The sequence below is a fragment of the Mastigoproctus giganteus genome, chromosome 2 (assembly GCF_048544385.1).
Source record: "Mastigoproctus giganteus isolate SK-2022 chromosome 2, ASM4854438v1, whole genome shotgun sequence".
In the NCBI taxonomy this organism is placed as follows: domain Eukaryota; kingdom Metazoa; phylum Arthropoda; class Arachnida; order Uropygi; family Thelyphonidae; genus Mastigoproctus; species Mastigoproctus giganteus.
The window spans coordinates 150,328,689-150,342,967 of NC_143576.1; the positions used below are offsets into that span (position 1 = coordinate 150,328,689).

Sequence of the window (14,279 nt, forward strand, 5' to 3'; positions counted from 1 at the left end):
AGCTGCAGAAGTAAACATGATTTCACACCATTCTCATTGTCTCCTGTGACTCTCGTAAAACCATTCATTGAGGTGAAACAACTTATCCAACAGTAACCTGATCAATGACAGTGCAATAAACAATCAGATGCTCTGAGTGTCACAGATCTTGAAACCCTGTACATTTGCTTCATTCAGAATGTTAGAAACATAGTCAACAACTTCACACCTTCCAATTTCTTCTTTTCCTAGATGAGCCTCATATCTTGTGCCTGACAGAAACACGAAGGTCAAGCAGTGGACTGTGTTCCACTATCTCTGAAATTTCAGCCTTTCAACAAATGATGCTACTTCAAATCAGACCACATGCATAACAGAAAATTTTAAAATCCTAGTTAACATTGCTCTCTTTCCTATCACCCACACTGAACAATTTACTAGTAAGAGATCTTCCATAAAACTTATTGAGCTCCTGGAACAGTCTTTATGGACTGTTCTAGGAAACTTGGGGCTTCAGTATACAAGATGGACTTAAAATGGAACAGTCTTATAGGAAAATTAGTAGATGAAGATACAACATGTCTAGTAAAAGGACTCATAGTGATCACCACAATCAGAAATAAATAAAAAAAAATGTGTGAATTATGCAAAGATTGATTGATTTAAGAATTCTTGGCACAAGAGCTACTGTGGCTAAAATTCCTGGAAGGTTTTATGCAACAGTTTTGTTCTTATTCGTATTTTGCTGCTAATAGTTTCCAAGAGTCATAGAGTGACTATACCTTGCTTCAGGATAATATTTGGTTTCATATTTGATTGTAGTAATTTATTTTCTTGAGGAACTGAAAAACATCTGCTATATTTTTCCTATCTTTCAGTATGATTTTGAGGGTGAAGAAGTGATGTTTGATTAACTCTTTGAAGCAACTTCAGCACTCATCTGCAAAAGCTGGACAAGTAACCAGTACATGTTCTACTGTTTGTTGTGTGTGACAGATAGGACGTAGAGGGGATTATGCAAAAAACATCACTGTTATTCAACAGTGGCATAAAGTTCTTCATTGCTAGAAATGGCCTACACAGAATGTAGGCCATTTCTATGGTGATAAAAATCCAGTCAGCAGGATGATTATATCAAATACTGTAAGTGAGTCGAATGAAAATAAATTATTTTTATTTTTTTTTTACCAATAACAGTATTTTCAAAAAAATCTTTGCCACAGTTAAGGCATTTATCCCATCTATATATGAGATATTTTATACCTTGTAAAAAACTTTTACTGCAACCAAAAAACTTTTAGAAAAAGTTTTTGGTTGCAGTTGGTACCATTGTTTGACAACCATTTTCAATTCATTAACCGCTTGCTGCTAGATCATTTAGCCTAATATGAATTAATTAGATATAAAAATTATCAGTGTCAGGAAACTTAACACCTTAGAGGTCATTAAAATTACAAAAACATGATGTTATGCTTGCTCACTTCCCACACTACACCAGGTTTCAATCATCTCAAAAATTATTTAATTTTATTTATTGATTTTTTTTTTTTTAAATTTTAAGTTTCCTAATTTAGAGGCCCTTAAAATTTGGAGGACTAGGACATATTTCCCCTGTACCCCTGTGTGAATCTATACCTGGCAGATTTATGCAGAGGCACATGGTTCAAACACATAACACATGTAATGAAAATGTTGACTTCAGTTTACAAGAATTACATAGTATTTTTTTTAGATATTTCATTAATATCAGCTATTTTTGAACTTTTTTTAGAAAGGAGAGCATTGCAAAAATAAATATGAATTGTTGTATGTGCATATTATACCCATACAAATGTTCATGAGTCTATTGATGTGTTGAAGTGTGGACTGAAAAACCTAGAATAACTCAACTGGAAAAACCCTAATCCATCTTCCTAAGACTGGCTAACAACTATCTCAGTTGAAGAGGCCTTCAAGAATTCCTTCATTTCTTCAGTAGGATCGAAGTCCAGACTTCTCCAAGTGAGTGAAGTACTCTCATGAAGAACATAAATACAACTTACTCATAGTTATTAAGCAGACATTAAATTTGTATTCTTTCTGGTGCAGGCTGTAAGTGAAGCATTTACAATACTACCTTTTAATTATTGTCCCAAGGGAGAAATCAGAGACAGGTGTTTTGAAGCTAGTGAGCATCTGAAAAATTCTTTATCCTGAAGGGTTAGATCTGATCTTTGCTTTTAGCAGTGACTGGAAGGGATAGTTCTAGGCCAACTAGTCAGGAGTGCAATTGCAGTAGCACATCCCACTTTGAGTGGGCCATGGTTCAAGCCTCTGACTGCTAAACACAATTAATAAACATATTCGTGATTTATTGTAAACTCCTCTGATCTGGTAGTCATGCCCAAGTATAAACAAGAATATATTATTTTTTACTAGTAACATAATATATAAGAATGTGCATGTTGCTATTTTTAAAATGTATATCAGTTAGTTTTGAAATTATTTTACAAACTATTTCCAAAGTTTAATAGGTTATGCTTTTTTGACCATAAAAGAGTTAGCAAAAGCTTAAGATACTGAAGTTCATGACAAGAAATATGCATTTAGTCAAAGCTTAATAAATAGATGGTACTCACCTCAATAATCCTTTGTGGTTATAAGAATCAAAAAGTGTGAGAAATCATTGGTTACACAAAAACGGTGTTTAAAAATCACGATAAGGAAGCGTGGTTTAAAAAGAGTAATTGAAAAACTTAGCCTAGAGGAGGAGGGGTGCGCCATATCGTCCTCTAGTTGTCTGAAATTAAAATTAAAAAAAGAATTAAGGCCAATAGTCAAGAACGACGGACTTTCGATGGTTCATCTTCAGTTGGCGATAAAAAGAAGAGCGAAAGGGTTGCTGTAGATCTTAATTACCCGAAATGTTGTGCTGGACATGTGGTAATTTAATTCGCATGAGATTCCAAATAGTAGACAAGGTAACCGGAAGTTTTGTGTTTAAGACATCAAGATCAGTGTTGAGACTATGCTATTCTATTACAAGGGTTTCATATAGAAGGAGTACGAAACCCTCTTAATAGAATGTTATAACATAATTTTATAATGTTATATTCATTATATGAATATAACATAATTTTATAATGTTATATTCATTATATGAATATCACATTATTTTTCCATGCTTCTTTCAGGTTATTGGAGTACAGACCCTTAGTGGAACAGGAGCTCTAAAAGTTGGGGCAGATTTCTTGGCAAAATGTTGTGGCTTTAAAGTGTTCTATATGTCTTCTCCTACATGGCGTAAGTTTACTAAATCTTTTTCTAATATAATTAGGAAAGGACATTATGTAATTATTTTCCCATGAAATTTTCTCTCTAAATAACCACTCTTATACCATGAGGGGTGTTTTAGTTAGTTTATTTAGCCTATTGACTAAATGTACTTTCGTTCCGAAAATGTTACCTAATTCTATAGTACATTTAGTCAATAAGCTAAATAAATTAACTAAATCCAGGTTATTTAGAGAGAAAATTTTATGAAACTGTTTCATATTGACTTTTTTTTTAAAAAGACTGATTTTAACAGAATCTCACTGATGTGAACACTTGTTATATCAGAGTTGAGAAAAATGGAATGTATATATTAGCTTACTGTCTTCTCAACCAGTTAGTTAAAAAAAAAAAAAAAAACTTAAGGTGCTAAAAAAAAACTTTAATTAAGGTGAAATTTTATTTGTTTCACTTTCTTATCAGCAGATTGCACTTTGATCAAACATTTACAAATACAGGTGATCAAGAACAATATTCCTCCCTATGAAACTGCAGGAGCTTGTTATTGAGTTAGTAATAAAGAAGAAAATAACTTCTGAACATGAGTCCAGAACTGCTTTCATGCTGAGTTAAGGAATCTTGAAATTTTGCTAGTCGAATAACCACTCAGTTTTTCATTTATTTCATTTCATTTTTTTTTTTTTTCTGTGAAATATTTAACTTCAGAGTGAAAATGTGCCCTGCATCAATGAATGAGTGGGACAGCTGCAATGGTATATACTGTATGAGGTGTGATCAAAAAGTTTATGGAGTGAACTTTTTGGGATTTATGAAATAATGAAGCTTACCATTTATTAGATAATTTTTTTGGATGGATTTTCAAAACCCATCCAAATTAATTATTTGTGTGGGCTGAGAAATGGCAGCTGATTTAATGTTGCCATTTTAATTTAATGAAGTAAAATTTAATGCAAAAAGGACAGTCTGGGTAGCAATAATCCTAGAGTAACATATCTCTGGAGTAGTGGTTCCCAGTCTTTTGTCACTGAAATCACGCTTTAAGTTAAAAAATGAATATTAACAGCACACTGAAATAGTGATTGCCGCCGAACTCAATAGAATTTTCCTAATCTTGCGGCATATGTGAAAAGGATTGTGGCATATCAGTTGAGAACCATTGCTCTAGAGTACCACTGAACTCGATATTATAGATTATGAAAAGGACTTGTGAGTAACAATACAATCAGATATGAAGTTTTCTGATTAGTGTAGACAGGCTGTTTGAATGGTTAATGATGTATAGGAACTTTGACAGCAGAGATAAAGGTGATTATTCTATTATATAAAGGAAAGGTTAGGCCTCGTCTTGAACATTAGCATTAGTAGAGGCATACGATGCAAGAAAGCAAGCATCAGCCAAAAAAAAAAAACCCTCCCATTTCACCCCTCCATTCGTTCCAAATGCCTGTCCAGCTCAGCCTTAAATTTATTTAGGCTATCAACTTCTACAACAAAAGATGGAAGTCTGTTCCACCAATCAACTACCCACTGGCTAAAGGCAAATTTCTGCACATCTATTGTACAACTGTCTTTCCTCAATTTGAATCTGTGTTCCCCTCAGGTTCTTAATCTGAGCAAGAGGAAGAATCCGTTAACGCATTCAGTTGCTCATCCCATTCAAGGTCTTATACATGTCAATCAGATCACCTCACAGGTGCCTACTCTGCAGTTGCTGCAATTTGCAGAACTTAAACCTTTCTTGGTAAGAGCACGCCTTTGTTCACCTCACCAATCTTGTTGCCCTTTTTTTTCTTCTTTGTTTGTACTTCTCTGTACTTGTTCTAGCAACTCTACATCCTTCCTAAAATGAGGCCTCCAGACCTGTACACAGTATTCTAGGTGTGGCCTGACAATTGCCTTGTATAACGGGATAATCACCTCCCTGTCCCTGCTAGCAAAATTCTTATGTCTCATTGACAAGACTCCACGACCTGTCCTGGCAGCCCGTCTGCACTGTCAGCGAACTTCATATTTGACAGCACAATTACCCCCAGGTCTTTTTCACTTTCCACTTCCCTGAGTGTAGTACCGCACGGTTGGTACGTTACTCTGCTACCCGTATGCAGTACTTTGCATTTGTCAATGTTAAACTTCAGTTGCCACTTCTCAGCCCATTTGCCTAACTTATCTAGATCCAGTTAGAGTAGCATACTGTCTTTATTGTCGTTAACAATCCTGCCAACCTTTGTATCATCTGTAAACTTGAACATTAAGCCTGATATACCTTCATCAGTATCATTGATAAATATAGAAAACAACAATGGGCTCAGCACAGAACCCTGGAGAACTCCACTAATAACATTTGTCCATGAAGAGCAGTGTCCATTGATTACCACTCTCTGTCAGCTCCCACTCAACCATCCCTTTATCCATTGTAGCAACTTACCCTTAATGCCATACCTCTCCAATTTGTACAGCAGTCTTCCATGTGCAACAGTATCAAAAGCTTTCCTGAAATCCAAATATATGATATAAAAATTATTTTTTGCATCCATTTCCTTTGCGACCACATCGTAGTATCCAATCAAGTTGTTCAGACAAGACTTCCCCTTAACAAACCCATGCTGTATCTGAACTATTACTGCAGTCTTGTCTAGGTGAACTTGTATCTCCTCTTTAACCAGTGACTCCATTATTTTCCCGGGAACAGAAGTTAAACTAACAGGTCTATAGTTACTTGTGTCACCTTTTGAACCCCCTTTGTGAATTGGTGATACATTTGCACATCTCCAGTCCATGGGGACCTCCCCTGAGTTCAAGGAAGCTCTCATAATTATGGCTAAGGATTTTTCTTACTTCCTTTGCTGCCTCCTTTAATATAACTGCATAGATCCTGTCCATCCCAGATGCCTTTATTATGTTTAACTTCAACAATTTCTCCTTCACTTTGCTCTCAGTTTTTACAAAATCACTTAGCTCTCTGTTATTTTGATAAACTTCTGGCACTCCCCTCATTGAATAACTCCTCATGTGTGAATGAAGGTGTAAAATACTCATTTAGTTTATCAGCTACCTGAGCATGATCATCAATAGTCAACCCATCTATGTTAAGTGGTCCGATCTTATTCATCCCTTTCCTTCTAGAGTTTACATAAGTAAAGAACTCTTTGCTGTTTTTCTTTGCATCCTTTGCCAAAGATTTTTCATAATCTGCCTTCGCCTGCCTAACCTCCTTTGTGACTTGATTACAGACTAGCTTACATCTGCCATAGGCTTCTGTGTCACCTGATACTTTATATGCATCCTATACATTTTTTCTTCTCTGCCATGAGCCTCATTAATTCATCTGACATCCATTTAGGCCTAAACCTTGAACAGTATTTCTTAGTTGGAATGAAAAGCCTAGTAGCCTCCATAAATTAAGTCCATGAAGGCTTCCCATTTAGAATTCAATGTTGGCAACATCATCAGTTGATCCCACCGTACAGAATTTAAAAACTGTCTGAGATCCCTGTAGTTACCTTTACGAAAGCAAAAGCCCTTCCCTTTAGACTCGATGGTAGTTACATCTTTAAGTAATTCCCACATTAGTACATTATGATCACTGTCACCCAGTGGTTCCTTTATCTGCAAATTCTTAATGCATGAATAATCACTGCTGATAATCAGATCAAGAATATTACTTCCTCTGGTTGCCTCTCGAACATGTTGCTGTAGAAAACAGTTATCCAATAAATCCACAAAAGTCTTGCTAGTGTGCGAGTTACCAACCCACAAGTTCTAGTCAATATCTGAAAAGTTAAAATCCCCCATTATAAGACATTCTGATTTACTGGCCCACTCTATTTCTCTGCACAATTGCTCATTATACTCATCAGATTCATTAGGCCTATAACACACAGCTACTCTCATTTTTCCTTTCCAAGTGCTTATGTCACACCAAACAGACTCAACATTGCATTATCCACCTACATCAACTGGATGCACTTCCTTAGATTTTGTGTTTTTTAACTAACAGCATACCCCTCCTCCCTTCCTGTCCTGTCCTGTCTATCTTTTCTGTACACATTGTACTCCCCAAATTCCAATTCTGCACTGCTTATGTCTGTGTGACACTTCATCTCTGGTATCCCAACAATTTGTCTTTGATATCTTGACTAGCACTTCAAGCTTATCAAATTTATTAACTATAATACTAGCATTGGCATACCTGCAAGTATACATGCACCTGTTTCTACTCTTAGTTACCCTAACACAGTCCATGTAATTACTTGTTCCACTATGACAACCAGTAGTCCTTGAAATCCCCATTGCCTTGCTTTCCAGGCTGCTGCTCATTCTAATAGAAGCAGTTCAAGAATCACTTTTGCCTCTGCCTGCAGGCACTATTAACCTTTTAGTCTGTGTATCCCTCCAAGCTAGCAGTTTTCTGACCCACATAACACTGCCTCGATACCATCAGAAAATATTCCTGCACCCTTTCTATTTAAGTGTATCCCATCTCTGTAGAAGCAGTCTCTCCTGTCAACAAGCACAGACCAGGCTGAAAAAAATTCTACCCCTTGAGCCTTGCACAATCTCTCCAGGACTGAGTTAATCGACAAGGCTCTCATCATATACTCCCTCCTATAGTGTCTGGGCAGAATTGCAGTCACTTTCACATTCAACCCTAACTCATGACTTTTTTTCAACATTGACCTGTATTTGTTGAGTAAATCTGCAGATCTCTTACTCTTAATGTCATCAGTTCCAACTTGTACAACAATATCACCTTTTGTGCCCTTAAAAGATGATATCTGCTGTACAACATCAACTTTTGCCCCTGGCAGACATGCCCTGGTCCTGTTCCACCTATCCTTCTTGCATAGTATATTCCCCGTCTCCCTGACAATAGAGTCACCAACAATAACTAGTTCCTGTGGGACCAGCGCATTCTGCCTTGGAGATTGCCTCTGTGTTGCCTGATGCACAGGAGTGAACTCTGCTGTTGAGCTGGGCAGCTGAGAGCCTGATGGGCCCCTCATATTAATTTCTTCGAGCGCATTTATCCTACACCTCAAGCTCTCATAGACGCCCATCAGAATGCTTAGTTGGGACCTAATTTCTTGACACTTTAAACACCTTGCACACACACACACACACACACACACACACACACACACACACACACACACACACACACACACACACACACACACACACACACACACAAAGGCATCCCTCTTGGCTAGATGATGTATAGGAACTTTGATAGCAGAGATAAAGGTGATTATTCTATTATATAAAGGAAAGGTTAGACCTCATCTTGAATATTGCACACAGGCTTGGAGATACCATTTTAAGAAAAAAGATCAATGAAATTGGTAAGGGCACACAGAGCCTCTGCAGGGTGACTTGATCAAGATTTTAAGGCCTTGAACTATATGACAAGGGAATTATTGTGCCTAATCACATGACTATACAAGCGGAACTAAGTTTAAATTGAGAGGGGATAATTGTAGTCTGGAATTGTAACTATTGGAATAAACTTCCATCTATTTTTGTGAACTTTGGAAGTTTATCTAAATTTAAGGAGGAATTGGATAAATACTTGAAAGAAATAAGTGACATTGGTTAGTTTATTTTATTGTTTATTTAATTTAAATTAGTTTATTTTATTTATATATTTTTGGCTGGTGGTATATGGGCTTGATTTCTTGCATCATTATGCTAATACTAATAGCATTAGCATTAGTAGAGGCATTTGATGCAAGAAAGCAAGCTTATGCAGCATCAGCCAAAAAAAAAAAAAAAAAAAGTAACATAAATAAATAAAAATAACCACTTCCACTTCACCCCTCTGTTCGTTCGAAATACCTGTCCAGCTGAGCCTTAAACTTATTTAGGCTATCAACTTCCACGACAAGGGATGGAAGTCTGTTCCACCTACCAACCACCCGCTGGCTAAAGGCAAATTTCCGCACATCTATCCTACATCTGTCTATCCTCAATTTGAATTTATGCCCTCTGGGGTGATTATTCTGAGCAAGAGGAGGAACCTATCAGCATTGAGCATGCTCAAACCATTCAAGGCTTTGTACACCTCTATCAGATCACCTCGCTGGTGCCTAGTTTCCAGACACTGTAATTCGCAAAACTTAAGCCTTTCTTTGTAAGAGCACCCCTTTGTCCCATTCACCAATCTAGTTGCCCTTCTCTGTACTCGTTCCAGCAGCTCTACATCCTTCTTGAAATGAGGCCTCCAGGCCTGTATACAGTACTCTAGGTGTGGCCTGACCATTGCCTTATACAAGGGAATAATCACCTCCTTATCCCTGCTAGAAAAATTCCTATATATCATTGACAATACACCATGAGCTACTCTTGCAGCCCATCTGCACTGCTCAGAGAACTTCATATCTGCCTGCACAACCACCCCCAGGTCCCTTTCATTCTCTACCACTGTCAGTGTAGTACCACACAGTTGATACGTTGCTCTGGGATTGCTGTTTCCCATATGTAGTACTTTACATTTGTCAATGTTAAACTTCATTTGCCACCTCTCAGCCCATCTGCTCAACCTTTCCAGATCCTGTTGCAGCAGCATAGTGTCAGTAGTGTCCTTGACAACCCTGCCAACCTTCGTATCGTCTGCAAACTTGGACATTAAGCCTGATATACCATCATCAATATCATTTATAAATACAGAAAACAATAAAGGACCCAACACTGAACCCTGAGGGACTCCACTAATAACATTAGTCCACGATGAGCAGTGTCCATTGATTACCACTCTCTGTCTTCTCCCCCTCAACCACCCCTTTATCCATAACAGCAATTTGCCTCCAATGCCACACTGCTCCAATTTGTGCAGCAGTCTTCCATGTGCAACAGTATCAAAAGCCTTTCTAAGATCCAAGTATATAATATCAAAGTTATTCCCTGCATCCAGTTCTTTTGTGACTGCATCATAGTATCCAATCAAATTGGTCAGGCAAGACTTACCCTTAACAAAACCATGCTGTGTCCTAGCTATAACTGAAGTCTTGTCTAGATGATCCTGAAGTGCTTCTTTAACCAGTGCCTCCATTAATTTTCCGGGAACAGAAGTTAAACTCACAGGTCTATAATTACTTGTGTCAGCCTTTGATCCCCCTTTGTGAATTGGGGTCACATTTGCACATCTCCAGTCCATGGGTACCTCCCCTGAGTCCAAGGAAGCTCTCATAATTATGGCTAAGGGTTTGCTTACTTCCTTTGCTGCCTCCTTTAATATAACTGGATAGATCCCATCCACCCCAGGTGCCTTTCTTGTGTTTATCTTCAACAATTTCTCCTCCACTTTGCTCTCAGTTATTACAAGATTCTCTAGCTTACTGCTAGAGTTGAATACACCTCTGGCATTCCCCTCACTGAATAACTCCTCATGTGTGAATGTCGATGCAAAATATTCATTTAGTTTGTTAGCTACCTGAGCAGGGTCATCAACAGTTGACCCATCGATCTCAAGTGGACCAATCTGATTCATCCCCTTCCTTCTAGAGTTTACATAAGTAAAGAACTCTTTGCTGTTTTTCTTCGCATCCCTTGCCAAGGATCTCTCGTAATCTGCCTTCGCCTGCCTAACCTCCTTTGTAACTTGGTTACAGATCAACTTGTATCTATCATAGGCGTCTGTGTCACGTGTTAATTTGTATGTATCCCATGCATTTTTCTTCTCTGCCATATGCCTCATTAGTTCATCTGACATCCATTTAGGCTTAAACCTTGAACAATATTTCTTAGTTGGTATGTAAAGCTTAGTAGCTTCCAAGATAAGTTCTTTGAATGCTTCCCATTTTGAATTTGCTGTTGGCAATATCATCAGTTGATTCCACTGTATAGAATTTAAATACTGTCTCAGTCTATTGTAGTCGCCTTTACGAAAGCAATACCCCTTCCCTTTACCCCTAATGGTAGTTACCTCTTTGAGTAACTCCCACTTCAGCACACTGTGATCACTGCCACCTAGTGGTTCATTTATCTGCAGATTCTTAATGCATGAAGAATCACTACTGATAATCAAATCAAGAGTATTACTCCCTCTAGTTGGCTCCCGAACATGCTGATGTAGAAAACAATCATCCAATAAATCCACAAAAGCCTTGCTACTGTGTGAGTGACCAGCCCCCAAATTCCAGTCAATATCTGGGAAATTAAAATCCCCCATTATAAGACTCTCTGATTTACTGGTCCACTCTATTTCTCCGAACAGTTTCTTATTATACTCATCAGAGTCATTAGGCCTATAGCACACTCCTACTCTCAATTTTGATCTCCCAATGCTTATGTCACACCAAACTGACTCGACACTGCACTGTCCAGCGATGTCGACTGGCTTCACTTCCTTGGATTTTATGTGTTTTTTAACTAATAGCATAACCCCTCCTCCCTTCCTATCCTGTCTATCCTTTCTGTAGACATTGTACTCCCCAAATTCCAGTTCTGCATTCCTTATATCTGTGTGACACCACGTCTCTGAAATCCCCACAATATCTGCCTTTGATGTTTTGAGCAATACCTCAAATTCATCAAATTTATTTACTAAACTCCTAGCATTGGTGTACACACAAGTATACATGCACCTGTTCTTTTTCTTAGCTACCCTAACACAACCCATGTGTTTACTTGTACCCCAATGATTCCCAGCAGTCTCTGAAATATCCTGCAACTTATTTTCCAGGCTTCTGCTCATTCCAATAGAAGCAGTGCAAGAATCACTTTCACCTCTGCCAGTGGCTACTGTTAATCTATTAGTCCTTGTATCCCCCCAATCTAGCAGTTTTCCGACCCACCTACCACCTAATAATCTTGATCTCTGTGTGTGTGTGTGTGCCATGACAAAAAATTTCATCATTCATGCTGACAGTGCACGTTGTTTTTTGCTGTGCAAATTATCATTTGTTTCTTTGGATTATCATAAGTTATGTGCAAAATTTGGTATCTGCAGATCCAGCCTAATATGAAGAATCGTTTGTGAAAGTTTTATGTTGCGTGTGTAGGGATTCTTGCTTGGTGTTTGTGCATTATTAGTTAGTGGCTTTGTGTTCAAGTTGGACTGTATCGGCCACCATAAACAGGGCATTAGCAAGAGTGACCAACTTTATTCTGTAGTCACCAAACCTCAAATTTTGCTTTTCTTGACTGGGATTGGGTTTCCCCTGATGTAACTTTGAGTACTGAATGTGTCCTAACCAATGGAACTCTACTATTGTAGATATTTGTGCTGTTTTAAATATGCTGTGCCTCCACTCATCTCCATAGACTCTGCGTGGAAGACATACATCTTTTAAACTGTTTGTCCCAACTGAGAACTGACTTCACCATTGAGTTCAGTGACATTGAAAACCCCTGACCTCAAGTTGTCCAGGTTCGAGAGGATGTTTTTAACTTGGCTGACTTTCCTCCCCCACTGCATCTGTCCTTGCAAAATAGTCCAGAACTAACTTTGCACACTGATTGCATGACCCCATTTTTCAGACTATAGCATGCGACCACTCATTCTCCAGCTTTTGCAGCCCTCATGAGTAAATGGCTAACCAATCATCCGGATTGTAGCTAATCTGAACTTTGGCCTGGCTCCTTATTTCCCACTAATCCAAATTTTGATCTTCTATCAAGACTTGATAATGATCTGCCAACCCTGATAGACATTTCTGAAGACTGAGAAGCCCCTAAGCTTGATGCTGATATGTCACAGCTCTTCAAAGGAACCATCATGAAGTCCTCTCCCTCCAACTAGACCCCCCTTGACATGTGCACCTGTATATGTTGAAGGGACCTCCCAGTGAGGCTGCTGAACCGCCATATTAGCATCACTGAAATGCAATGACCACTGCCTAGGTTCCAGGCTAACATCATAGGAATCTGGCATGTTTGCTGTGCGCCGTGACCTGTGGAAACTCGGAAAGGGGGGCTACTGGTGGTTGAAGAGCCTAGCTTTAACACACCACTTTGGCTCTCTGCTTCGACAAGATGAGTGGTCCTAGATGGCTCGGCTAGTGGGTTTTCCTGCAAGGGTCAACCACATCAATGCCATGCCCCTATAAAGCAGGACAAAAACATAAATTTGCTAGATCCGACTCTCCCAGAGGGGACAGTACTGGAAAAGACCCTCTCCCTCAGAACAACATTAGAGAACCTCCTGAAAGATACCAGCAACAGAATAACTACTGGACTTCGAGGAAAAATAGTGTCCATCTGGACAAAGCTGGAGACAGTCCTACTACAAACCAACCTAGAGTGCGAAACAGCTAAAGCGAAACTGGAGGCACTCCAATCCGTGGGAGCAGACCAAATGCCACAGTGCGCTCCCTCATATGCACAAGCTCTGAGGACCCGACCGATTGCTGACCCAACTCCAACTGCGACTACAGCGATGAAACGCAGGACCCTCCTGTCAACACCACATTTGGTAATACTGCACCCGACCTCCACAGACGAAAACAGTACCAACGAGCAGGTCAAAAATCTAGTGGTCACAAAGTTGGCAGATGACTTCAGAGATACCAAAATAAAATCGGTAAGGAAGACCCGAAATGTAGGGATTATCATTGAAACTCAAACAAAAGAGGACGCAACAAAAATCCTACAAAATGAGAAGATTCAAACACTGACTTGAATCCCTACACCCTAGATGCAAAGGACCTAGCATAAGGATATATAACCTCGACAGTGATCTGACACCAACTGCTCTCCAGGAGGAGCTGTATCACAGAAACCTCCAGCACACACATCCGGAAGTAGAACCCGCCAACTTGATCATTCCCAAGTTCAAGACGAAAGGCAGAACAGCAAATATTTACCACTGGGTCGTGGAGTTGTCACCAGCGGCCTGGGGCACGCTTAGCCAGATGACAGAGTGTTTATAAACTGGGGTAGTCACCGCTTTAGGGAGCACGTAGCTGTCCCTAAGTTTTTCAGATGTTGCTTTGGCCATACCACTCATACCTATGCCCAAACCCAACCCACTTGTGGCCACTGTGCAGAACATAGCCACAACTTCAACACGTGTCCGAATAAAGACAAGC

At 39.0% G+C, this 14,279-nt stretch overlaps 1 protein-coding gene across 1 annotated transcript in view; it reads left to right on the forward strand.

Moving 5' to 3' along the window:
* The window catches only part of Got1 (Glutamate oxaloacetate transaminase 1), an 88,481-nt gene that overhangs the window by 11,399 nt on the left and 62,803 nt on the right, over positions 1–14,279 (forward strand). The window contains exon 3 of the mRNA XM_090368716.1: positions 3,153–3,261. Within this exon, the coding sequence (XP_090224842.1) occupies positions 3,153–3,261 (109 nt within the window). The remainder of the gene's footprint in view (positions 1–3,152; positions 3,262–14,279) is intronic.